The sequence below is a fragment of the Sphaeramia orbicularis genome, chromosome 9, assembly GCF_902148855.1.
Source record: "Sphaeramia orbicularis chromosome 9, fSphaOr1.1, whole genome shotgun sequence".
Classification (NCBI taxonomy): domain Eukaryota; kingdom Metazoa; phylum Chordata; class Actinopteri; order Kurtiformes; family Apogonidae; genus Sphaeramia; species Sphaeramia orbicularis.
The window spans coordinates 27,469,323-27,494,376 of NC_043965.1; the positions used below are offsets into that span (position 1 = coordinate 27,469,323).

The 25,054-nt window shown below is 37.7% G+C and overlaps 4 protein-coding genes across 5 annotated transcripts in view; 2 read left to right on the forward strand and 2 right to left on the reverse strand.

Annotated features, from left to right (window-relative positions):
- The window catches only part of iqgap2 (IQ motif containing GTPase activating protein 2), a 37,439-nt gene extending 25,269 nt beyond the window's left edge, over nucleotides 1-12,170 (forward strand). For both annotated transcript variants that reach the window (XM_030142752.1, XM_030142754.1), the window contains 20 exons: nucleotides 46-216; nucleotides 427-510; nucleotides 755-826; nucleotides 915-984; nucleotides 1,348-1,556; nucleotides 1,781-1,930; nucleotides 2,031-2,194; nucleotides 2,288-2,512; nucleotides 2,602-2,742; nucleotides 3,632-3,716; nucleotides 3,946-4,178; nucleotides 4,754-4,886; nucleotides 6,560-6,662; nucleotides 6,850-6,991; nucleotides 8,142-8,229; nucleotides 8,328-8,540; nucleotides 8,623-8,783; nucleotides 9,923-10,066; nucleotides 11,097-11,205; nucleotides 11,578-12,170. In XM_030142752.1, the coding sequence (XP_029998612.1) occupies nucleotides 46-216; nucleotides 427-510; nucleotides 755-826; nucleotides 915-984; nucleotides 1,348-1,556; nucleotides 1,781-1,930; nucleotides 2,031-2,194; nucleotides 2,288-2,512; nucleotides 2,602-2,742; nucleotides 3,632-3,716; nucleotides 3,946-4,178; nucleotides 4,754-4,886; nucleotides 6,560-6,662; nucleotides 6,850-6,991; nucleotides 8,142-8,229; nucleotides 8,328-8,540; nucleotides 8,623-8,783; nucleotides 9,923-10,066; nucleotides 11,097-11,205; nucleotides 11,578-11,691 (2,811 nt within the window). In that variant the 3' untranslated portion in view covers nucleotides 11,692-12,170. The remainder of the gene's footprint in view (nucleotides 1-45; nucleotides 217-426; nucleotides 511-754; nucleotides 827-914; nucleotides 985-1,347; nucleotides 1,557-1,780; nucleotides 1,931-2,030; nucleotides 2,195-2,287; nucleotides 2,513-2,601; nucleotides 2,743-3,631; nucleotides 3,717-3,945; nucleotides 4,179-4,753; nucleotides 4,887-6,559; nucleotides 6,663-6,849; nucleotides 6,992-8,141; nucleotides 8,230-8,327; nucleotides 8,541-8,622; nucleotides 8,784-9,922; nucleotides 10,067-11,096; nucleotides 11,206-11,577) is intronic.
- A 59-nt stretch (nucleotides 12,171-12,229) lies between these two features.
- On the forward strand, nucleotides 12,230-14,696 carry f2r (coagulation factor II (thrombin) receptor). The gene is made up of 2 exons (XM_030142771.1): nucleotides 12,230-12,473; nucleotides 12,999-14,696. Exons 1-2 carry the CDS (start codon nucleotides 12,471-12,473, stop codon nucleotides 14,211-14,213), a joined length of 1,218 nt encoding a protein of 405 aa, XP_029998631.1. The 5' UTR covers nucleotides 12,230-12,470; the 3' UTR covers nucleotides 14,214-14,696.
- A 3,132-nt stretch (nucleotides 14,697-17,828) lies between these two features.
- LOC115425316 (uncharacterized) lies at nucleotides 17,829-21,072 on the reverse strand. The gene is made up of 6 exons (XM_030142776.1): nucleotides 20,878-21,072; nucleotides 19,889-20,031; nucleotides 19,694-19,761; nucleotides 19,352-19,480; nucleotides 19,120-19,215; nucleotides 17,829-18,231 (listed from the first exon to the last, which is right to left on the reverse strand). Exons 1-6 carry the CDS (start codon nucleotides 20,986-20,988, stop codon nucleotides 18,149-18,151), a joined length of 630 nt encoding a protein of 209 aa, XP_029998636.1. The 5' UTR covers nucleotides 20,989-21,072; the 3' UTR covers nucleotides 17,829-18,148.
- Nucleotides 21,073-22,315: 1,243 nt separating this feature from the next.
- Nucleotides 22,316-24,065, reverse strand: LOC115425317 (uncharacterized). The gene is made up of 6 exons (XM_030142777.1): nucleotides 23,890-24,065; nucleotides 23,299-23,441; nucleotides 23,160-23,224; nucleotides 22,938-23,072; nucleotides 22,753-22,851; nucleotides 22,316-22,656 (listed from the first exon to the last, which is right to left on the reverse strand). Exons 1-6 carry the CDS (start codon nucleotides 23,992-23,994, stop codon nucleotides 22,601-22,603), a joined length of 603 nt encoding a protein of 200 aa, XP_029998637.1. The 5' UTR covers nucleotides 23,995-24,065; the 3' UTR covers nucleotides 22,316-22,600.
- Nucleotides 24,066-25,054: the final 989 nt, after the last annotated feature.

Genomic DNA, 25,054 nt, shown 5'->3' on the forward strand with positions numbered 1-25,054 from the left:
TGATTTGTTTCATCCTGAAAGACTTTTATGCGTCCTTCTTTTCAGGATGTTGTCAGCTGTGTGACGTCAGAATATAACAGGGAACAGTTATGGTTGGCCAATGAATCGATGATTATCCTGCTGCAAGCCAGAGTCAGAGGCTACCTGGTTAGGAAACAGCATGCACAAAGAATGGAGTATCTGCGCCAACAAGAGCCACACGTTGTCAAATTGCAGGTAATGTGTGATGCCTTTATAAAGTGTGATGAGTAACAAATAAGCGTGATACACTTTAGTTTACACATCTAACGATTTTTATGTCTTGATGCATTGTTTTAAAATATTCCAAACAAGCCAAAAACTAAAAGAAAAACTACACAAGCTAAAATGAACAGCACATGTAAAACATGAATTACATGTTAACGTTATGTTTCTTATATTTTTTAGGCTTGTTGGAAAGGTTATAAACAGAGGAAAATGTACAAAGACAGAATGAATGTGCTCCAGAAAAATGTTGGTTCAGTTGTCAAGGTAAGAAGTTACAGTTAGAAAGTATAATTATTGTGTTGACCCAAAAGGCTAAATGCACCCCATTCTTAGATGGGAACTGCCTTAGCTTTATGACCTGTCTCTGGGAATCATCAGCCACTCAAAACTATAAATACACTCTTGGTTAAAACAACCATGGAAAGTTTAAACACTTTAGTACTTGCAATGTCGCCAGCATTACAAACAAACCATGTCAAAGATCTAACATTAAACATTGTTTTTTTAGATCCAGTCCCTGGTGAAAATGTGGAAAGCCAAACGTAAATACAATCAGAGGCTGCAGTTCTTCAAAGATCATGTAAGTATCGTGAGTCAGTCAGACGTGTCAGTCACTGTTTGATCCACATTGTGTAAGTCTAATTGTTGTTTATTGTTTCTTTGTTTAGGAAAAAGAAATTGTGAAAATACAGGCTTTTCTTAAGGCCAACAAAGCCAGGGATGACTATCGAACCCTCAGTGAGTTTCCATTTATTTTATGTTCTTTAGAGTTCAGCTATGTAGTGTTTCTAATAATATCAATAGTGTAATATGAGAATAGAGATTATTTGCCATTTGGATTATAATTATACTGCAACAAATACAGTTAAAAGGTAAAATTTTAAGGTGGGTCCTGACTTTAATCTGAGCTTTGATGCTAATTGATGGTTTTCTCTGTCATCTCTGTAAAAATATTCATCAGTTATGGCTATGAAATTGTTTTATGTATGTTAATATTAAGGTTTTTGGTCAAATTTCTTGTGATACTAAAGTATATTTTGATACTAATTATATCAAAGTTTCTCTTTGCAGTGTAAATGATAAAAGTGTGTCTTTTTGCAGCTGGTGCGAAGGATCCTCCTCTGTCAGTGGTGCGTAAATTTGTCCATTTGCTGGAACAAAGCCCCCTAGATTTACAGGAAGAGCAGGAAGTGACCCGGCTTCGAGAGGAAGTGGTCACCAAGATTCGCTCTAACCAGCAGATGGAGAAAGACCTTAACCTGATGGACATCAAGATTGGTCTTCTTGTGAAGAACAGGATCACTCTACAGGTAGCGAAGATGTGCTTTTATGTACAGATAAACCCAGTGTAATGTTGTTGAATTCATTTTTATATTATTCGTAGCCTGGAAGTGTTGTGTTTTTTGAGTGTTATATTTATCAAGTATTCAACAGAGCTAATTGAAATTCCTGTATTTATTAATTTAATCCCTGTAATTATTCCTTCTTCAGTCTAGGTAGCCTTTTTTAATTTGTTTAATTTGTTTCTTCGAAGGATGTGGTGTCTCATAATAAAAAAATGAAGGACTTGAAAAAGACAAGTAAAGAGGACCTGTCTTCAGGAGACAGGCTTGGTATCAAAGGTCTAAGTAAAGGCAAAAGAAGAAAGCTGGAGGCCTACCAACACCTCTTTTACCTGCTGCAGGTGAAACAGACATGTTCTTCATGAATCTGTCATTTTTCCTATATATTCACATGCAAACATACACATCATCATCGTCATTTGTCTTTCTTTTTCACATCAGACCAATCCTTCCTATCTGGCCAAGCTGATCTTCCAGATGCCTCAAAACAAGTCAACTAAGTTCATGGACACTGTTATTTTTACCTTGTACAACTACGCATCAAACCAGAGAGAAGAATACCTGCTGCTTAAACTCTTCAAAACTGCTCTGGAGGAGGAAATCAAGTAAGAACTGCACTTGGTGACAGGACCGTGCCTGTTCTATGCAATTTCAGTAGAAGTTTGTGCATTCATTCATCATATCTCATTGTGTCTCAGATCTAAGGTCGATCAAATCCAGGACATAGTGACAGGAAACCCTACAGTCATCAAGATGGTGGTGAGTTTCAACAGAGGGGCTCGTGGCCACAACACACTCAGACAACTGTTGGCTCCTGTGGTGAAGGACATCATTGAAGACAAAAGTCTAGGTATCAACACCAATCCTGTGGATGTGTACAAAGCCTGGGTCAACCAGCTGGAGACGGCTACAGGGGAGGCTAGGTACGGATACCTGGGTTTTGTAGAAATAGATGTATTTTCCCTTTCTTTATGATACGGGAACAATATGCTCTTTTTTTGTGTTTCTTTAGCAAGTTGCCATATGAAGTGACCCCCGAACAGGCCATGTCACATGAGGAAGTACGCAACAGGCTGGAGGCGTCCAGTCTGGCACTCCGCTCTGCTACAGATAAAGTGCTGAGCTCTATTGTGTCCTCACTTGATAACATCCCGTAAGTTTTGTACCTGTTAAACATCAATGTCCACTCATCCTGTGTGTTGTCTTTGGCTGTTTTGTCTCCAGTGCAAATCATTGAGCATGATTAGGATTTGCTCATTAAATGTGTTGTAATGTCGTGGGTTATCCTGAGGTTTGGACTCTAAAATAACTGTTAAACACCAATAATGAATAATGTTAAATACTTATGCATTTGTGCAAATTCTAATGGTAGATTTGTTCCAAAACTGTGTGCTTAAACTTGCATAATATTTGTGTTTCTTTCACCCCTGAATTTTTGTTTCAGTTGTGTTTCTGTAGAATATTTCCTCTTTTATTCTAGTTTGTCCCTCTTCCTATTTTCCACTTCTTCTATTGACAATTTCTTTTTTATAAGTATCCGGTTTTACTTTAACATCATAGTGACTGCAGCATGACTATCATGGGCTGAGGCAGGGTGTGATCATATGCTGTGACATGTTGTTGGTCACATAGTGGTTAAAGATGATGGACGTGATCATTACTGGATAATCTTTGTGGTGAAGTAAGCAGTCATCTGGTCAAAGATAGTCTCATGCTTTGTGCTGCATTAACCGCACTAAGTCATACTTTTCGTTATAATTCTTATCTTTGAAAATTCCAATAACAACCAAAAATTGCAGAAGACCACAAGGTGGTGCTAATGTTTGATTATTCTCCAGGCGTAAAGACTGAACTCCAGCCTTGTAAATAATGATGAATTAATATTCATAATATTTTTGTTAAAAAAAGGAGAGAATGAGGGTTTTTTCTTTTACTTTTTTCTGTATTGTCTTGAGATCACTGTATTGTTTGTTACATTGTACGTATGTGATTGCATGTTGTTCAAGATTACATGTCCCATCAATGTTTTTGTTTGCATGTAGTTATGGCATGAGATACGTAGCAAAAGTTCTGAAGAACAGCCTCCATGAAAAGTTTCCAGATGCTTCAGAAGATGAGCTGATGAAGGTAGATGCCCTTGAATAGTCACTCAATAGACACTCACTTGGTCACTTGTAGCCGTTGTTGAGTTTTTTTCTTCAAATTTTTTCTTCTTCATTTGCATACACATCATCTGTTGTTCCTCATGTAGTCGTCTCTGCATGCTTTATGAGAACTGTTGTGTTCCTGCTGAGGTGAGTAACAGCAAATTAGTTTTGCTAAAACATTAATGATCACTTTTCTCTTTTTATGGCAGATTGTAGGGAACCTGTTGTATTACCGCTACATGAACCCAGCCATTGTAGCTCCCGATGGCTTCGACATCATTGACATGTCAGCAGGAGGGCAGCTTCACGTAGACCAGCGGCGTAACTTGGGATCTGTGGCAAAAATGCTCCAGCATGCAGCTGCCAATAAGCTTTTTGAGGGCGAAAATGCACATATGACACCGATGAACAACTACATATCACAGACATATGAGAAATTCAGGTAAGAAAAGTAAAAATCAGTATTGACATGAAAAACTTGCACTTTATTAAATGAAAACTAATAGAAAACCTCTGTTTATTTCGCTATGCCTTAAGTTCAATTTTGGACAAAACTTAATCAAAACAGGGTGAAAAATAGATGATGCAGGTCTTGTACTTTGCTGATTTGTGCACTTGTATTCCAAAAAGTCAAACATATTTTAATAAACATGTTGCAGCTGTAAGGTGAGAAAAAGTTTAAGCTGACACGGAGGAAGCAGAAGCAATGTAATGTGATGTTATGTTGCACTGTCAGCATTTGGGAGATTCATCTGGACTCCTGACTAACTCACAAAGTAGGGGGATTGTGTGTCCATGTGTGCAGTCATCTGTCCAACCCTGAGTCATCATTACTGGAAAGCTTTTTCAACCTTAGTCAATTATCTGGAAACACGTCAGATGGATAGTTGTACATAGTCCATCCAGAGTTTAAACTGAACGGTAACTTTATGTGATGCAGGTTTCTCTGTTCATACATGTGTCGGTGTTTGAGGTTGAATAACATAACAGACAACAGCTAATGTTATTTTCTTCCAGGGTGTTTTTCCAGTCGGCCTGTGATGTGCCTGAGCCTGAGGAGAAGTTTAATGTTGACGAATATTCAGACATGGTGACCTTAAGCAAGCCCATCATCTACATCTCAATAGAGGAGATCATCAACACGCATTCGGTAAAGAAGAATAAAACCCATCTGACTTTTACTTGTCTTCCAACATCTGTTTCCACACTTGTGAAATCCCACCAGTCGTGATTATAATTGGCCCTATTTTTATCATTTCCTGTTCCCTTTTATATCCTTTTTACACTCTTCCTTACAGAGCCTCGCATATGTTCTCCCTGTCACCATCCCATTTCCTTTTTTTACATCTGTACACGCTGCTTCCATGAATGGGAACAGTAGTGATGATGTCTGTACGTTTAAAACCATCTGTGCCCTTTTTGTCATCGGCTTCACTTGAATTGTTCTCACACAGGGACAAACGCTAGCAATGTAGATGACATATGTTAATCTGTGTATTACAGGTTGAAAGATATCTGCTGTCAACCAAGATAATTCCATAATTTCATTTGCATTTTGGTGGACATTTTACGTCAGAAGTGTTGCACTGTTCACATAGTCCACAGGTGTCAAACATGCAGCTCGTGAACCGAAACTGGCACACCAAAGGGTCCAATCTGGCCCGTGGGATGAATTTGTGAAATATGAATAAATTAATGGATTTATTTTTGTTTTGTACATTAATCATTGCACTTAATACGATAATTATAATAAACATAAAAACCCAAAAAGGAATAGGTTAGAAGCAAAAGCTTATTTTGACCTATTCTTTTCACCTGATCCACTGCTTGCATTAAATTGTGTACAGCATCAAGCATTTTCATTATAACAAAAAAATATACCATCTCAACTTAACATCTACCAGAACAACTTAACTTCAAGTTCATTCAAGTCCATTCCATAATTTCACACCCACAACTGAAATGCATGTAGCAAAAATTACACTTAGGATATTAACAATCAATGGTGTCAAAATCATTTTAGTTCAGGTTCCACATACAGACCAGGTTGATCTCAGGTGGGTCAGTCCAGTAAAACAGTATCATAATAAACTATATATATATATATATATATATATATATATATATATATATATATATAATGACAACCACAAATTTTCTTTGTTTTAGTGTAAAAAAGTAAAGTTACATGAAAATGTTTACATTTATAAACTATTCTTTCACAAAAAATGTGAATAACCTGAACAAATATAAACAACCTGAAATGCCTCAAGAGAAGTAAATGTAATTTTACTAATGTTCTGCCTTTTACTAAGTGTTTTGTGTATTTATAATTGTAATGCACATGTGTAAATGATAAACTGAGGCATTATATTGTTAAAATTGCACTTATTTTTCTTAAGGTATTTCAGGTTATTCATGTTATTCAGATTTTTAAGGAAAGTTTGTATACATGAAAACTTTCACATTATAATTTTCCTTTTTTTTTTTTTTACTGGTATTATTTTACTGGTCTGGCCCATTTTAGATGATATTCAGCTGAATGTGGCCCCTGAGTTTGACACCCCTGACAAAGGCAGAAACAGAACAGTAAATGACTCTTTGTAGCAGGACAGGCAAACACCATGCAAACAAGCAGCATGGGATCAGCCTTATCCAGATGTATTTGTATTTATTCACTCTGTTTCTCAGGTTGCGTGTTTGCATTTCAGTTTTTTTTTTGTTTTGTTTTTTCCAAACATATCAAAATAGAATGACTTTTGAATGACACATCCTTCCTGTAGTTCTTGTTGAATAGGACTAAACACATCTGTATTTGTTTAGCTGCTGCTGGAACATTTGGAGGCCATCTCTCCCGACCGAAATGACCTTCTGCATGAGCTGCTGCAGGACCTCGGAGACGTCCCCGATGTAGAGGCTTTGCTTGGTAATGTTTCACAACCTTTGATTTTTGTCCACTTTTCCATACAGTGTCCAAAATCAAGAGGCTCATACTTATACACGTTTGTTGCTACGGCATATTTGTTTTGCACCTTAAGTGTGTTACTGTACCTAAGTCATGGCAACTTTTAATGTTATATGTTTGAGTTTACACACTGTGCTGCTCTATTCAGGCGAAGGAGCTACAGATCCAAATGACCCGAACAGAGACAGCGCTCTGAGCCAGATGGCCAAGACGGAGATTTCCCTAACGCTAACAAGCAAGTTTGAGCTGCTGGAAGGAGACGATAAAGATGTCAAGACTCTCATGACAAAGTAAACTTGTTGTTTCAGAAACTTGTCTAATATTTGAGATTGTAATATCGTCATACTTTACTGGTATAACAACATAATTTAAGGTTTCAAATGACTCTTACAGTTATAAAATATTATATATATATATATATATATATATATATATATATATATATATATATATATATATATATATATATATATATATATATATATGGTATCTAAAGCACTCTCCTGAATCAGTGTGAAGTAGGTTTAAGTGTAGTGTTTGCACTCTACATAGCCTTTTGGACATACTGTGTGTCTTTGTGTTATCACTCAGTGGCATGTCTTTGTTGTTTTTCCTGCTCCTCTGTCATTTCCTGTCCAACCAGGAAGGGGTTTGTGGTCAGGGTTATCTTGACTCTAGACATGAAAACATCTGGACCAGTTAGTATTTTCTTTTCTTTTCTTTCTTTTTTTTTTTTTTTTTTTTTAACAAAAGTTCTAAATTAGAGAAATAACAAAATAGACAAATAAATGCAAATCTAGAAACTCAGTAAGTAGATGTGAAGTAAATGTAAACTTGGTTCTGATTTCCTTGTTTCTACAAAAGTTAGTGGATTGAAAATGGTAAGGGGCATTTAAGTTTCATATGAGTCAAATGGGGTCTTGTGCCAATACTAATGGACTAACTGGCCTTAAAAATGTTCACATTCTGTGTGTCATTAAGATACTGCACAATGAAAAAGATAATGACCTTTAACACCCCGAGATTATCATTTTGTGAAATGTCATAAAAATTGTACTTAACTTGAAGTGAATTCAATAATATGTCCTGACGGAGCATTGAAATAAAATGTTGTCATCTTAATTATTTTATTATATTTTTATATTTTATCAATAGTACAATGCTTTACATTACTGGGTGCTGCATAAAATCATAGTCATTACTTATATTTTAGGATGTGCATTTTTTTTTTTTTTTTTTTTTTAATTAAAGGTGGCAGGTCATTATTTGATTATTGGAAATCATATTTTTTTCTGTAGTGCATTGTAATGGATATATTTCTTGTCTAAATAGTGACTACTAAATCATATTGCCATCCTATGACCACAGCTTCTAGTAATATTTTAGTTGTGTTGAAAACGTTTTCTTCGAAAGGTAACCTATGTCTGTGTGTTTCTACAGAACCAAAAAGCTTATAGTGGACGTGGTACGGATTCAACCTGGAGAAACATTGCCTGAAATTCTGGAGACCCCTGCTTCTCCCTCTCAGGTGATATTTTCTGTCCTGCTGTTTCTTACCATATACCACTAGACATCATTATATTTGCTGAGTATTATGTTAACAACGTTGTGTACTTTGTCCTGAAGGAGTCGGAGCATACAAAGATCATAGAGCGCCGGGCAGTCCAGGATGCTCAGACGCCGGAGGGTCTGAAGAGCAGCCCTGCAGTGCTGGAAGACAGCCAGCTGCCTCTAGAGCAGAAGAAAAGGAAGATCCTGAGGAACCTCCGAAACCTGGAGCAGGCTGGCGTCGTCACAACTAGTAACAAATACCAGGACCTCATCAATGACATATCAAAGGTATAAGGACGGCTGTTTTCACACTAAAAAGTATCCGAGTGCAAACTCATAGAACTGTTGACCTCAAACCTGTAATCAACAGGACATTCGCTACCAAAGACGCTACAGACAAAGACGGAAGGCTGAGCTGGTGAAGCTGCAGCAGACGCTGACGGCCCTGAACTCTAAAACAGCCTTTTACCAGGACCAGATGAACTACTATGATACCTACATTAAGACCTGCCTGGATAACCTCAACCGCAAGTGAGTTGGACTTAGTAGTCAAGAGTTTCTTGAAATAATGTTTTCAAGGGCCCCCGGATGTTGGCCTGGGGTCGGACACAGACTGGACCTTTTGCTGTTTGTCATCTACACAATCTACTGCCTTTCCTGTCTGTCTTGACTGTAAATATCAAAATGAAATATCAAAGTACCAACAAAGTGTGTAGTTAAAGGTGCTGTATGTAGAGGGGGGAAGTCATGAACCAGAACACATCTGCCAAAACCACCACTGAATCAACACTATGCATCCACAGACTGTATCACTCAGTGAATAAAGTATAAAGCTCATCGTTTGCACACATCTGTATTAAGATATTGCCAAGTTTTCTTCTTCAAACTAAACTCATAGCTGGTTGTTTTGACAGTCAGAATAACACTGTGTCTTATAAGCTTCTCATGTTGTGTCAGCTGATAGTTTACAGTATAGCTCTGTTAGCTTAGCTCTGTTTTCAGACAGAAAACAGCCACAGTAAAACCACAAATCACTTGTTTTCTGTACAATTTGTTTTGTCAATAGCTGCAATAAAGGGTCTGTGTTAAATTGTCTAAACAAGGTCAGAACAGTCACAGTTTAGTTTGAACCACAGACTAACAAATGGTCCACTTAGCAACTTTATATCTTCCTAAGCCTCATAATCAAACTCACCCATGTAGAAGAAACACTGCCCTTTCATCATCAAACTCCATTTTTTTCATGTAGAGCTGTGTTCAGCGGCGAAAACGACAACAGTGCTTCTAGCTTTTATCACTTTCTTTAACTCTGAATGTTGTTTCTTACTGGTTCTCATCCAATCTCATTGGATTCTTAGTTTTCCTGACCATAGGGGACCTATAGAGTGAATCACTACTCCCTCTAGTGGTAAAATAAATCTGCCCGACCATCAGTATGAATAGATTTGGTTCATATGTCAACAACCCATTGGAGTGTTTTACATGACTTTATTCTACACACTCTAATGATAGTTTCAGATCATTGTTTACATATTCGACAGCAGAAATGCAACGTGTAGCCCCTTTAAGGTTTATTAATTAACATCTTAATATCGTCTTTAATATATTTGTTGTGTGGATGATTTGATGACTCTGTTTTGTTGTTGTTGTTGTTGTTGTTTGTTGTTCAGGAATTCCCGCAGATCTATAAAACTGGACAGTAAAGGAGAGGACAAAGGCAGTAAAAAGTGGAAGCCACAGTCTCTGAAATACACGGCGGCAAGACTGCACGAGAAGGGAGTCATCCTGGAGATAGAGGGACTTCAGACAAACCAGTGAGTTAATCAAATCATCACAAAAAGCACCCAATGTCACCATTTTCTTACTACTTATATGAGAACTTCACCAGCACTTGTTTATCACTAGTGATGGGACAAACTGTGCATTTTGATGCTGTATAGTTCAGGCTTACACATGAATGTGACATTAATTATTTTACTTTACACGTGAATGAATGAATGTTTTTATTATTGTCTTGCATTAAAAAAAAAGCCCTTACATGGGCTTATAAGACACCAAAAATACAAACCAAAAATCAAGTACCAGACAATAGGCACAATAGATATCAACAAAACAAAGTATTGACCTATTTAAACAAACACATCTGCCGCTTTTTCCAGACTTTACAAACAAACAATGCTAATTTAAATACATTTGAACTAAACAACCATTTCATCTTGTCATCATCAGTGCTCCAGAACATATCAGTTCATCATATAGAGGACAATACAAAAGAAAATGTGATTCATTTTCCACTTCTCCCAAATCACACAGTCCACAAAGTCTGTTTTCTTCTGGGGTTTGGGTAAATCTCCCAGTTTCTAAGGCCAAGGGAAGGATTCCTGTACGCAACTGAGCAATTAGGGACCTTTGTTTCCTGGTCAAATTGGTGCACATTACCCAAAATTACTTATATGCCTTAATGGAACATGGAGCTGAGGAAACTTAACATTTTTCATCTATTTAGCAGCATTTCATTTAACATGAAGCTCTTTTTTATATGCAGGCAGGCACAAATGTAAAGCGTTTTATTTTCCTGACAATAATTCTCTTCAGATACACAGTTCAATTCTGTTGAAATCAGCAAATAAAGCTGATTCATGACCTATTTTATTATTATTGTAATGTACTTTTAAGTTCTGTGAAAATCCCCAAATCAGCTATAATTTTATTTGTGTATTCAACAGGATCAGTGCTAAGTAAATGATCCTGTTTTCCTCCCGATGTGCTGTGTTGCCACTTTTTTTTTTTTTTTTTTTTTTAACACAGCAATCTTATATTATTGCTTCTTTCTTCTTCCATCAGGTTCAAAAATGTCATGTTCGACATTTCACCCACTGAGGAAGTTGGGGATTTTGAGGTGAAAGCAAAGTTTATGGGAGTAGAGATGGAAAAAGTCCAGCTTCATTTCCAGGTAAACATTTCCCAAATGCCTCACAATTATCACAAGTTCCAGCTGCCGCTCACCGGTCAGCACATAGAACTGCTGACAGATTAACTTTCCCATTCCCATCATCTTCAGGGAACATCATGGAAACAGCAATTACTTTGCACCTCCGCCTGCAATAGTTGACACATTTTGCAGTTATGGATATGTATTTTTGCAGCGAATATGAAAAAACTGAATGGGATACTATGGTTCAGAGTGTATCACCAAATATTTTTACAGAAAATAGTCAGAGGGAACATTTATTATCATGCTTGTATATAATATAGACAGACTTGGTTATTTTATGTTCATGTTTATGTAAACCTGTCACCTAATCTTATGTATTTTGCTGTTCAGGACCTCCTTCAGCTGCAGTACGAAGGTGTGGCAGTTATGAAGATGTTCGACAAAGCCAAAGTAAACGTCAATTTACTCATCTTCCTCTTAAACAAGAAATTCTATGGAAAATAAACAGGAAAAGAGGAGGATTAGAAGAGGTCTGTGCCTTCTGTTAGTACTGAGAAAGATACGTTCACACAGTGCAGGACAGGGTTTTGTGTCATCCCAGATCAAAAGGAAATGTGTTATTGTCTGACGTATCTGTTATTTTCATGTGGTGATTGTAATGTATTTTTAAAATTAAATGTAATGGTATTCATATTTTGTACTTATCAGATACTAGGAAACACGTTATCGTTACAGTTTATGTGGGGGAAAAAAAGTTGGAAAACTGGAAAAACTGAAGGAGCCAGACCATTGTCCTGCATGGCTTTAAGAAATACTGTAGTTCACCAGTGCCTTTTTAATTCAAGTGTTTAAATACAAGTTTTAATTAATAAAATGTTTAAAAAGTTTTAAAAGCTACAAGTGATGTGTTTTAAATATGTTATCTGTATGTAAATGATTTGTAATTCTTGAAAATGCATAAATAAATTACATGTCCAAAATCATTTTCTGGTTTTCCCTCTCACTTTTTTTTGATGTTTCTATTGTTTTCATTTTTTGTGGGGTGAAAATGTTGGAGGGCACAGGAAGACATGTTTCCTCTCTGTAGTGGGGGAGGATACTTCTGGGGGAGGATCCAGACTGGACTGTAATAGCTTCTGCAACGCCAATACACAACACGCCGGTTAAGTCTTCTACAAACCTGAACGTGTGAAATATTTAGAACAAAAATAAAGTCATGGTTCATCCATCACTGGGGCTGTTGGTGGTGTTTTCGATGCAGAGCTCAGCTTTCATCGCCCAGAATGGTGAGTATCTTTCCTAACCTAAAAGTTAATATACAAAAAACTACAAAACAAGAATTAGCCTTCAATACATTTGTGTGTGACTAAAGTTTGTGTCCAGATGTTTCAACAATGCACATTGAATAACAGTATTTGGTTTACTTTTTGTGAGGGTATAATAAAAGAAAAAACTACATTCAAAACTAGTGGAAACCTTTTATACTTCTGCGATTTAATGCATGCAGCATTGACAAATCATGACTTGTGATAACGCTATTGCATGCATTTTAATACTTTTTATTTACTGTTTGGGATAGAGCTATGTGTAAAGTGGTACTACTGTTTTCAGAGGGATTATTCTAAAGCTGTTGAACTCTAGTAGTACTCATCAAGTCATATAGATTTTTTTTTTCTAGATTTTTAAAACAAAAGTTTCTACTTTGTAAATGTTTGAAACCCTGCAGATGTAGTTTCATTCAATCTATGGTAGAAATCAAGCATTTACAGAGAAATCTGAGTGAACTTGTGTTTTCCTGCGTCTCTTTAAAGGTTCATCACCCTGACCTGCGGACTTTCTCTGGCCACTTTGTAACTGTACCAGATCAGCCTTTAGACTACCTGGACCTGTCTGTGTTTGACAACTGGAGGGATGAAGGCTCTGGTTTGGGCTCAGAGCAGAAACCGGCAAAAAAACCCGGTCACCACGGTCCACACCGTCATCCCCAGAAGCACTACTTGGTCTCAGATGAGACTAAAGGTTTCCTCCGGGGTCGCCTGGCAACAAGCTTTGTCCCGACTTTTTACCTCCTTGTCTTCATCATCAGCGTGCCCCTCAACCTTGTTGCCATGGTGATGTTTGTGCATCACATCCGTCCAAAGAAACCGGTGGTGATCTACATGCTGAATCTGGCCTGTTCTGATCTTTTGTTTGGCCTTTTTCTTCCCTTTAAGATTGCTTACCATTACCATGGCAACGACTGGATCTATGGACCGTTTATGTGCAGACTGGTCACGGCAGCCTTCTACTGCAACATGTACTGCTCCGTCCTGCTGCTGTCGTGCATCAGCGTTGACCGTTTCCTGGCTGTGGTGTATTCTGTGAAGTCGCTGACGTGGCGGACTCCTCGCTTGGCCTCAGCTGTGTGTGTTGCCGTGTGGGTTTTATCCCTGGCAGGAGTATCCCCTCTTCTGTCTTCAGGGCAGACCGTCCATTTACCAGACCTGGGCATCACCACCTGCCACGACGTACAGGACGTAGGAAAACTCCAGGCTTACTATCTGTTCTTCTTCCCCATCTACTCCTCTATCTTCTTCTTCATCCCCCTCATCTTCACCGTTGCCTGTTATGTGCTCATCATCCAAGCCCTGACATCAGCCAACATGGACGACCGCTCCAAGAAGACTCGAGCTGTGGCGATGGCTGTGGTGGTCCTGGTGGTGTTCGTGGTGTGTTTCACCCCCACCAACATCATCCTGATGGTCCACTATGTCCAACTGTCCCATAAGTCCAGTGATGCGTCCTACCAGGCGTACCTTCTGTCCACGTGTCTGGGAAGCCTGAGCTGCTGCCTGGATCCAGTCCTCTATTACTTCGGTTCCTCTCAGTGCCAGAAACAGGTGGAGGCTCTGCTCAGATATAAGAAACTAGATGAGGCAGACAGTGGGACGAGCAGCAGCAGTGGACGGACAGACGGCAGCAGGTCGTGCAGGATGGAGAGTCTACAGAACCGCTTGGAGAGTTACTCCAGCCAACTGGTGGTTTAAGCACAAGATGAAGATGAACCTGGTGTTGAAACATTCACACTGTCACATTAGGCCTGTCTGTGTAGTCGGATCAGAAATGAGATGTGAGAGCGAATGAATAATGGATCCTCTGTACGCGCTTTGAGTATGCGTTCATAGAAGGCGCTATATAAATCTAATCCATTATTATTATTATTATTATTATTAGAAAAAGAAACACGTTACACAGGTTTCATATTCACCCTTTATTTTCAAAGGATAAAACACTGATTTTGGTGTTAATGTGCTCTCATTTACACTTAGAATTAGTTTCTTATCTCTGATTGTCAAACAGAGAGATAAAGTTCTGGTTGATAGCATACTTTCTTCTCATTCCTTTCAGATTTTATCTCAAACACTTTTTTTAACCCATAAAGACCCAAACAACCGTCGCCGACCAAAACCATCTATTGATCCAAACTGTTTAATACCTGTTGATCCAGTAATCTTATCAATACATGTGAATATTTGGTGTAAAATACAGTTTGTCATCTTTTCACGGTCATCAGATATGACCCATTTGGACATTCAGAGACTCCTTGGTTATCATGGAAACACGGTCATCTACCATAACATTGATTCACCAGTAAAATCCATGGAGTTTGAGCAATGACAGTGGATGGACACACCGGGTTTATGTTCAGTTAATGATGTATTTTGCTGAAAAAGTAACTTTTAACCCTCAACTTTAATCTGAGCCCTTATGGACATCTACATGATCAGTGAATTAAATATAGGAAAATACCAGATTTTTACACAAAATACAGAGGATAATAATAATTAATGGTGATAAATCACATAAGAAAACACTGGTCTGCATTTTTTTTTTTTTTTTTTTTTAGAAATGATCTGCTTCAGAGATTAAATGTGCTAAATGTTATGTATTTTAATAAGATTAATTGGAAAACAAATGACAAAAGTACTGGTTTGCTGATGTTTTCAAAGTATACGACAAAGTGTTACTACACATATGTATTGGTTTATGTACATTTATACAACAGATTTATAAATCTTTCAGTAGGAAGAACCTGTAAAGTGAATGTATTGTCATGTGCAGACAGTGTTTTGAAGTAGATCTGTTGCTCTGAGACAAATATTCCTTTGGAATAAAACCCATTCTCTCATTAATTCTTGGATTTCACATTTTGACCCAAGACTCTCTTGGAAACTTCAGCCAACCAGCATTTATGACTTGATTTTTCTTTATCAGTGACTCACGAAGTAAAATTTCACTCATTTTATTCTGGAAGCATTTTACTTGTAGACCAGTGATATAGAGAAAAACTATTTTGGAACTGCCACAAAAGTAGAACTGGGTCTTTATGGGTTAAATTAACTTTACAGAAACAGTCCATCATAATCACACACCAATCTTAAAAATACATGTGATTTAGTAAGTGTAATGCTTCAAGATTACAGTGTTATGATTTACTATGAGTCCTCAGTATTTTATGGACTGGCACTGATGCCGTTTTTAATATGTGTGTGTCAAATCTACACTGATAAACATATTTTTGCTCAATACAAACGTTGACTTTGTTTTATTGCTGTTCAGTTTGTACTCTCCATGTCATCTGGGCACAATTCTGAAATACAGCAAAAAAAACAGAAGATCAGCTTCAGACAACATGGAGGATCACTGTTACATAACACTACTTCAGGTCATTTAATGTAAAGTCTGATCAGATCTACAGTTTGCAGCACAATATCTCCATCTTGTGGAAACCTGAACAAGATGTAACATTTAGTAACAGTCTATTGTATTGCATCACACATACGTAGATCGAACTCTTTGACACAGAAATAAATGAGTTTACTGAAACACCACTAACCTGTTTTACCGTCGTAGCTGTGGTAGTTCTCTGGGAAGTTCAGACACTGCAGTTGCTTGCTGAATATTTCAGTATCTTTGGGATTTATTTTTCCAGTCCTTGCTGAAAAGGGAAGGGGGTGTTATAGAGGACATTTCATAGTTTTAACTCTGACAACTGTGGAAAGTAAAGGCAGGACTCACTGAACTGCAGCATGTATCTGCCAGTGACATCCATATTTCTAAAGGTGTCTGTCCACAGCAGGCAGTCGGAGCAGGTCTGTAGAATGTGGCCTTTATGATCTGACAGGTTTTCTATCAATGCAGACAAAGTAATACTGAGTATTATTATTAGAACCTACTTCTGCAACTCCATTTTAGTTCAAAGTTCCACATCTCAATCACCCATAGTGTTGCAATACACTCATATTTATACTTTAATATGAGGCTAAAAACTCATCTCATATATTTATCACTTGTCTGTTTTTCACTTACTACGAAATGTGGTGGCAAGTCCTGACACTGTTGCATTCACTTCCCCCAAGTTGCACCGATTACTGAAACATAAACGCCACATATTAACCTCCCGAGACCCAGGAAAGGAAAAGTTTTGGCTTTTTTTTTTTTTTACATGAAATAATCATCTTGATTGGAAATAGTTACTTCAGGTACATTTTTATTTTTTTGTTGAATTTTTAATAAGTAAAGCTGCGAAACTCTTGTCCCCTACAGAAGTTGAGACTGACTTTTGTTTTTATAAGCTAACAATTCAATCATCTACTCGACTTATTTCACTACCAAACTTACAAGCAGTTGTCTCCCCAGCGTAAAGTCACAATTTGACTATCAGAGGTGGGAGATAACTCTACCCAGGAGCTTTTCAGAGACTCCAGAGCCTTGTGGTACGGCTTGGGTTCACCAGCTCCCATCACATACACCCATTTCCCAAACACCTGCACATAAAATATCCACATATACAGTTAAATATCAAAAGTACTGGATAAATATGAATTTAAAAAGAAACATCTTCAGTGCAGCTTACCATTTTGGGGTTTTCTGGCATAAAAGGTTTAACCAGGTCCTGACAGTCAGGAGAAGATGCAACACTGAGGTGAGTGAGAGCCAAGAAAAATACAGCCCAAAACAGCCCCATGGTTGGACAGCGATGAAGGTGAAGAAGAAAAAGGACAAGCAGTGACACTACAGAAAATACAGAAAACCTCTGGACGCTGATTCATTTACTGAAGTTATACAAAAAGAGTTGTGCAAGTGCTAATGCAGGGGAGGGGGAGGAGGAGGAGGAGGGGGGGAGGGGGGATTCTGCACACTCAAATGCACCAATGGAGCTTTTTAATGACCAGACAGAGCCAGGCACATTTCTTTGACTCAGTGATGAAAGGCCACCTCAGCCGCTCCCTGTTTCCTGTTTTCACTGCAACTGAATGAAGTCGGGCAAAGTGCCACGGCTCGTCTGGAACTATGGAGGCATTAAGAAAGAACCTGAAATGCTTCTTTTTCAGGAGAAACAAAGGCTGAAGGAACTGTGGGGACTCCTTATGGCAACAGTTAAAAAGTTTAATGTCTTCATTCTTGACTGAAAGAGACACTGCAGTACCCAGCTACAGAGTCTTTGTGAAGTCTCTGGGAACAGCAATGCTCTTAATGGGCTGTGAGATGTGATTTGTTGAGCATAAACCTGACATATGGGTCATCAGAGTGTCTTCTTTTGTTTTTTAGGAAGGACAGAGTGAATGCTGAATGAAGCCAGAGGTAAATGAGATGGAGAATACAGAGGGAGACTGCTTTATTTACTGCACACATCCACCTAAAACACTTATATATTCAGTATATACACGGATTAACCAGAAGCTTTTAGTATCTCTCTTACTATACCAAAATAAATGAGCAGATTCCTCATTTTAAACTATGATTTTCTAAGAGTTAAGCAAGGAATAAGATCTAACATGACATAATATAAGCAGACCTGGAACTTCATGCAGTATTTGACAAGTGAAGTTATTTCAATTGCTACATATATGTCACATTTCTGTTATTTTCACATGTTAATCTGGATTCGTTTGGGTATTTAGTGGCTCTTCAGGTTGTTTCACTTTGATGACGGCGTAGCAGTCTCCTTGGTGCTTGCTGGAGTTGTCGTAGTATTGGCTTCCCTGTCGTCTGGACACAGATCTGAAACCCAAGAAAAATCAGCATTTAACAAACAGCAGGGGTGGATTTACATTCGATGTGACCCTAAGCCCTGAGGCCCCCACCGCTTTTAAATGACACCAGCTGGTCTCAAAGCTTTAAAATGCTTATATGCCCTTTAATTATATGAAAAATTGAAAATATATTGCCTTTTAATTTTTATTAATAATATTCAATAATAGAAATCATGATGTAAAATCACAACACATATTTTCTTTCTTGATTTCACAAAAGCAGAATCATTGTTTATGTCATCAATAGATATGCTACACAACTTATCACATTCTATGCACATGATGTTTAGGCGTAGACAACTTTTCTTGAAACATAGTTGCTCTCAGTTCATCTTTTTATGCTCTTTACCTGTAAAAATGTTCTTTCTCCTGAACAATTTCTTGCCATCAGACATAGAAATAGCTGTAATATTGCTTCAACATTTGGGAAAACTAAATGAATATTGTCTTGAAAGATGATTTGATACAGATTTTTGTGTTGAATTTGTTCTCTTCCAGGAGATTTTCTGCTTGACATAAAAATAATAAGTGCCCCAGTTTACCTGTGAAGTTTAACACAATTATATACACTATAATTCCATGAATTATCTACAGGTTACTTACACAAGGAACATTGGTACTAAATATTACACATCACCTATTATTCAGCCATCTAGTCAATGATGATTAATTTGCAAAATTAAGACAACACATTGAGTACATTTTTAAAATTCTGGATTTTTTCGAAGCCCCTGCAGATCACAAGGCCCTAAATTGTAGCTTATTTAGCTTGTACCTAAATCTAACGTTGAAGAACCAACATGGAAGTGTGTTTTATTTTAGTTTGCTTGTATTGCAGTGAGGTGAACAGACTGACCTGTGCCTCCAAAATGGTACTCCGGGAGGAATTTAAGACACTCTGCCTGCTTCTTAAAGGTCTCTAATTCAGCTGGATCCAGTTTTCCAGTCCGAGCTGTTACAGAAAAGACAAAAAATGGGATGTAGTGAGGTGATGGATAATCCCAGAATGTAGAGATGTAAGAAAATGAAGAGGTAAGACAATAAACTGTGCACAAGTGAAAGAAAAACAAGAAAAAAAAAAGCCTTACTGAACAGGAAAATGTATCTTCCCTTTGACTGTCCATCAGGGAGCAGAGTGGTGTCTTCAGACAGGAGGCAGTCAGCACATGTCTCATAGTATTTCCCATCATGATATGAAGTATGACCGTTGATAATAACTGAAACATCACAATGAAGCTTCACATGAATATTATGAGGACTCCTATTGGACTCATATTATTCGAGATATTGAGGAGAAAAAAAGCTAATATTTGGAGCCTTATGTGTCTGTTTGTTATGAAATATATACAGTCCTCCATGATGTGCATCTCCAACACAACATTACACAGCCCAGAGATAGAGAAAAACACTAAATATTTCAAGACACCTACATGTGGTGTGAGTAGTCATTCCTGAGATAGTGGCATTGGCTATACCCTGGAGGCATTTATCATCATTTCTGCAGAGTGGAGAGAAAATAAAGAAGTAATGATCAGTATCAGCTCCGTATACACTCCTGCAAACTCGCAGCAATGATGTACGATGCATTTATGTAACATGTGACTGAGGATTTGCCGTGTTCTTACAGACGGTCAGCCCAGTAGATGGTCATGACTCCGCTGTCTGATGAAGATGACAGTTCCACCCAGGAGCTGTTGACCGTCGCCAGGTCTTTTTTCAGGTCAGGTTGGTCCCATGAGCCCACATTAAGCACCCACTTTCCATAGATCTAACACACAAAGAAAAAACAACCAAACAGCTACTGACATATACTTAAAAACAGATTTTTGTGGTAATTTTATGAAAAATGTTACCTGGAAAATGCAGCTTGGTTTCTTTTTAATGCAATTCTTCCTCATATATTAAATACACTACTGGAAACAGTTTTTGAACACCCTGGAAATTTTATACAACCTCAAGTAGTATCATGAAATATTTGCAGAATAGTCTGTTTTGTGTTCCAGAAGGAGTGGCTGTATCAGACAGACACAAACAAATGCAAATGTTGGATTTTTTTTTTTTTTTTGTATCTTGCTGAAACATCCAGTTTTAACCTCAGTGGAACGGAGCATGTGCAGAAGGGAGCATGTAGGTTTGGACAATGGAACAACAGCCTGAACCCAATGACTTATGAGTGATTCTTAATGTAATATATCACAAATGCATCCAATGCATGTCCAAAAACCTTTTTCCACCACTGTATGTTGCCTGGAAACTGTAGCGCTTTTTTTTGTTGTTGTTTTTTTGTTTTTTAGATTATTCTTCCTTTCTTTGTAAACCAAATACTGCATCTTTTTCTAACTATTGTGCAAATAAAGCCAAATCAAATTCCCATGACATTCAGCTCAGAATGTGTGTATTATTTCTACTCTAATATATATACTCTAATATCATTTCTATTAATACATCTTGGATAAGTATACATGATGCCTCATGTTTACTTCTGAAAAGTGATGAAATTTAATAAGCTATTCTTGCAACTACATTTTAGATTTTAGCAAAATGACATTAAATTCCAAACCAAGCTCAGTCTGTCACTATGCAGCTGCCTCTACAAATGTCCACCAATACTCACAGGGCTGTGGCTGTCCAGTACCAGAGGTTTTACCAGCTCTTTACAGTCCAGTTCAGATGCAGCACCCAGGGAGGTGAGAGCCAGCAGAGCTACAACCAGCTGTGTGGCCATGGCTCGAAACAGCAGGTAGCCTGAAAACGACACTAATGTCAGGGATCCTGCCAGCTCCAGCCTTGTCAAAGCAATCTGGGGGAAGTGTTTTGTAACAGTGGGCTGGGCCACGCCATGCACACACACAAACACCTCCCCTCCCGGAGTGAAAGAGCACTTGCTTTTCACATCCAGTCAGCAGGGGCCTGTGTCCTATTTATCTCCTTACATAAGAGCCAGCTGGCAGGGACTGAATACCAAGACCCCTGCATCTATCAATATGTGAACTCCCCCCTGCACAGAGTCACACGCACACAAAAGCAGAGAAAATAAAAGGAAATCCAGACGCAAACGCTAAAACATCTCCTTTCGACAATGGCCTCAGAACATTGAAACTTTATTATGATTTGGATCACATGTAAAAGAGGCAAAAGAAGGAACTATCTGTGGAGCTTTTATATGAGTTCACCGACAAAACCTTACAACATTTTTTATCTGGATTTTTATGGTTTAGTTTTGTGATAAGTACAAAAAAGTGTTAATAGTGTAATACTTCACATACAGGCTGTTGGTCAGAGTTCATCACAGACTCTTTGTGTGTTTACCGGGTCAGTCGGGGACTTGCAGCTGCACCGACAGCTGTTGGAAGAAACACTGATTCGATCAGCTGATCCTGATCTGAAAAATGCATGTGAGGTCCACACACTGACTGCTGACAATGAATAATATATCGAGGCCCTTTCTGGTCAATACTGGGGAGTTAATCGCCACTATTCTAGAAGGTTCTGCAAATGAAACTAGTATGGAGAGTTAACATTTAGAGGATGTTTGTGTCTTTTTGGGAATATATTGTAATCTAAATAGATGTTGAGCTCCTAAAGTTCTCTGAGACAGGGTGAGATCTCAAAGTTTAAGCTTGTTTTTGGACATCTATAGGAAAATTCAGGTTAACAAAGGTGATAAAAAAACTGCATTAATATTCTGGAATAAACAAATGTACAAAAGTTCATCTGGAGAAATCACCAAATAAAAGAGACATTTTCCTCCATCTTTCTTACAACTATGAAGTCCATTACTGACCCCTTACTCTGCTTACAGACTCCTCCTACTCACAAGAATCCCTCTTTTTAAAAAAAATTATTTCATAGCATTTGTTTTAGTCAGTGTCTTGTGTAAAAATGCAGTGAAATATAATATGTACGTCTACAAACAAACATTTTGGATTTTATACAAAACAGATTATTAAAGGTTTTACAAAGTATGACCTGTCTCTGAAAATAAAAACACATCACCCAGCTCGTCTTCCGCAGAGAGGAACCATATTTAACATTATTTCACATGAAGAATCCAGCCAATCAGCTATATGTTTGTTCATTTATCAGCGTGCTTCACAGTGAGGGGGATGATGCACAGCTTCCAAACAAACGTTACAATCCTAAATAAACAGAATCAGCAACAAAAAAGACAAATCACATGGTGGCAATTTTGATTTATTAATCTGATCGGAAATATGAAATGTATCTACTCAGCGATTCAGGATCTATTCGCTTTTGCAGGTTTTGCTACATTCTCACACAATACCCCCCATCGAAACCCTTTTCTGCAAAACAGGGATGGATTTAAGGTTCGGTGACTAGTGTTTGTCCTCCTTTACATCAGTGGAAGGCTCCTTCTCATCAGGGCACAGGTCTGAAAAAGAGGGAAGATACCAGTTTAAGACACATTTCTTTAAGCAGCATAGGTCTGTGTGCAGGTAAAAGACAGACAGAGACGTTAGGGTGTTACCTGTGGAATGTCCAAAGTGGAATTCTGAGGGAAAGTTGAGGCACGAAGCCTGTTTCTTGAAAACCTCCAGGTCAAAAGGATCCAGTTTTCCAGATTTTGCTGCAGGAGAATGAAGAGAGAGGTGTATGAAACCCTCCCTGAAATGGATTTTTCTTATATGTGTAGAAATAAGATGCTCCACTCACTGAAGAGATAGAGGTTTCTGCCTTTCTTGGTTTCTCCATTGGTCACTGACACAGAGTTATCGGTCCAGAGGATGCAGTCGGGGCAGGTCGTCAGGTGTTTCCCAACATGCTCATGCTCAGAAGTGTTAAAGTAAACTGTTCAGTGGAGGAGTTAAACACTATTAGACACTTAGAAGTAAAGGAAATATACTAATATGACAATGGAAATGGTGTTTTACTTACATGTCACCTTGGTGGAGTTTCCTGAGAACGTGGAATTAACATCTATGTAATAGCATTTTCCAGACCTTTCAGAAGAAAGAACAATATTTAGAACATGTGAACTTCTTTAAATGAGTAAAACTATCAAAAGAACTGTTACATTTTGTCTCCCCAGTGCAGATTCATATCATCACTGTCAGGTATAGGTGTGATTTCCATCCAGGAGCTCTTTATAGTTTTTAACTCTTTTCGGAAGTCTTCATTGTCAGATGTTCCGACATAGAAAATCCATTTTCCAGAAATCTGCAGTGGAAGAAGGAATTATTCTTTTTATTATTTCCTTTTTTTATGTTCTTCATATTTGCATTACGTTACTGTCACTACTGTCAGCTTGAATGTAAATGCTGCTCAGACACTTAAAGTTCCCCTTATCTTATCTTATCTTATCTTATCTTATCTTATCTTATCTTATCTTATCTTATCTTATCTTGTCTTATCTTATCTTATCTTATTCTTCCAGTCAAACAGTATAGTTTTTAACCTCTTTGACTTCTTCTTCTTGGAAACATTGATACAGTTTTTTCTTTTTTTTTTTTTTTTTTTTTTTTTTTTTTTTTTACAGATAACTGTTAAATGTTAGACAAACTGCACCAAAGTAAAGTTAATACATTTAAAACAACCAGTTTGGCTCTACAAATGAAGATAAATGGAACATGTTTTGTAATATTTGTACATACTGAAGACGACATACCCGGCTCCGATCCTCTAGAGGTTTGAGCAGCTCCTCACAGCCCGGGTCGGATGCTGTAGTCAAAGAGGAGAGAGCCAGCAAAGCTAAACCAAACTGAAAGAGCATGATTAGAAGTCAAATGACAAGTGAACGCCTCAGGAAGAACAGGACGGCTGCACTTGTTTAGTGAGGCTGTGAAGGTAGACTAGAGGAGGAGAGAATATTTATACAGGGTGGGGGGTGGGGGTAGATGGGGACAAGCGAGGTAGGGGACTGTTGTGTGTTTGTTGTTGTGACCAATGCAATAAGGCTCCAATAGAGATGGTGTAGAGAGGTTGTGTAATAAAAGACTCAGACATACCAAATAATCAGTGTCCTGTACACCTACAGGATTATTCACCATCCCATACAGAGAAATACGACATTTTCTGTACATAGTAAGATTGTTACACACATTTTTATGTTAAAAAAAAAAAAAATCTGTTCTGTCCTCTTCACTGTAAAACCTGATGAGTTAATTCAACAATCATTTGAGGAAACCAGTTACCTTAAAAGCATAAAGAATGATTTTATTTGAGTACAAATAGCTCAAGTATTTATCATTAAGGTAACTTGGTTGATAGTATTATTTACATTCAGTCAATTAAAGTTACTTGAAATAAGTAAGTGTAACTTAAATTGCACAGAGTAGAGCATTGCATCATGGGTAGCATTCAGATTTTTGACCATGTGGGAGTGACAGTCCTGAGTGGGTGTGATGGAGAACCAAACCATGACACTGTGAGTGAGAATATGGGAATACAAGTAGAGGAGGAGTGAATGAATGAATGAATGAAGGAAGGAAGGAAGGAAGGAATTTTAAATGTGCAACAATTAATAGGCTGTATTTTGAGCTACATACATCAACTAATCTATGTGTATCAAATAATGCAAATGACATTTAAAAATGTCCCACCTCAGGGTGTGGATTATTATTTTTCAATGAATGTTCAGTGCTGCTCATATTTTCGTGTTGTAATACTGTTTATTGAAGTGAATGAGTAACTGAACTCACTAGAATTACAACACTAGTGTTTCACAAGTGTAAGCGAGTTATCATAACAACAACAACAAAAATTTTCAAGTGAATTTAATTGAAATGAGTGACTCTTTTTTTCACATTTAAGATACATGACTGTATTTAATT

What these genes read in the sequence shown, in the direction of transcription:
- LOC115425316 (XM_030142776.1), bottom strand. Translation starts at nt 20,988, where the DNA reads ATGGCCACACAGCTGGTTGTAGCTCTGCTGGCTCTCACCTCCCTGGGT. An exon ending in TACTGGACAGCCACAGCCCT is followed by an intron (nt 20,032 to 20,877) that starts GTGAGTATTGGT and finishes TTTGTGTGTTAG; the next exon opens with ATCTATGGAAAGTGGGTGCT. An exon ending in ATCTACTGGGCTGACCGTCT is followed by an intron (nt 19,762 to 19,888) that starts GTAAGAACACGG and finishes TCCACTCTGCAG; the next exon opens with AAATGATGATAAATGCCTCC.
- LOC115425317 (XM_030142777.1), bottom strand. Translation starts at nt 23,994, where the DNA reads ATGCTCTTTCAGTTTGGTTTAGCTTTGCTGGCTCTCTCCTCTTTGACT. An exon ending in CTGCACTGGGGAGACAAAAT is followed by an intron (nt 23,225 to 23,298) that starts GTAACAGTTCTT and finishes TTCTTCTGAAAG; the next exon opens with GTCTGGAAAATGCTATTACA. An exon ending in CAGAAACCTCTATCTCTTCA is followed by an intron (nt 22,852 to 22,937) that starts GTGAGTGGAGCA and finishes ATTCTCCTGCAG; the next exon opens with CAAAATCTGGAAAACTGGAT.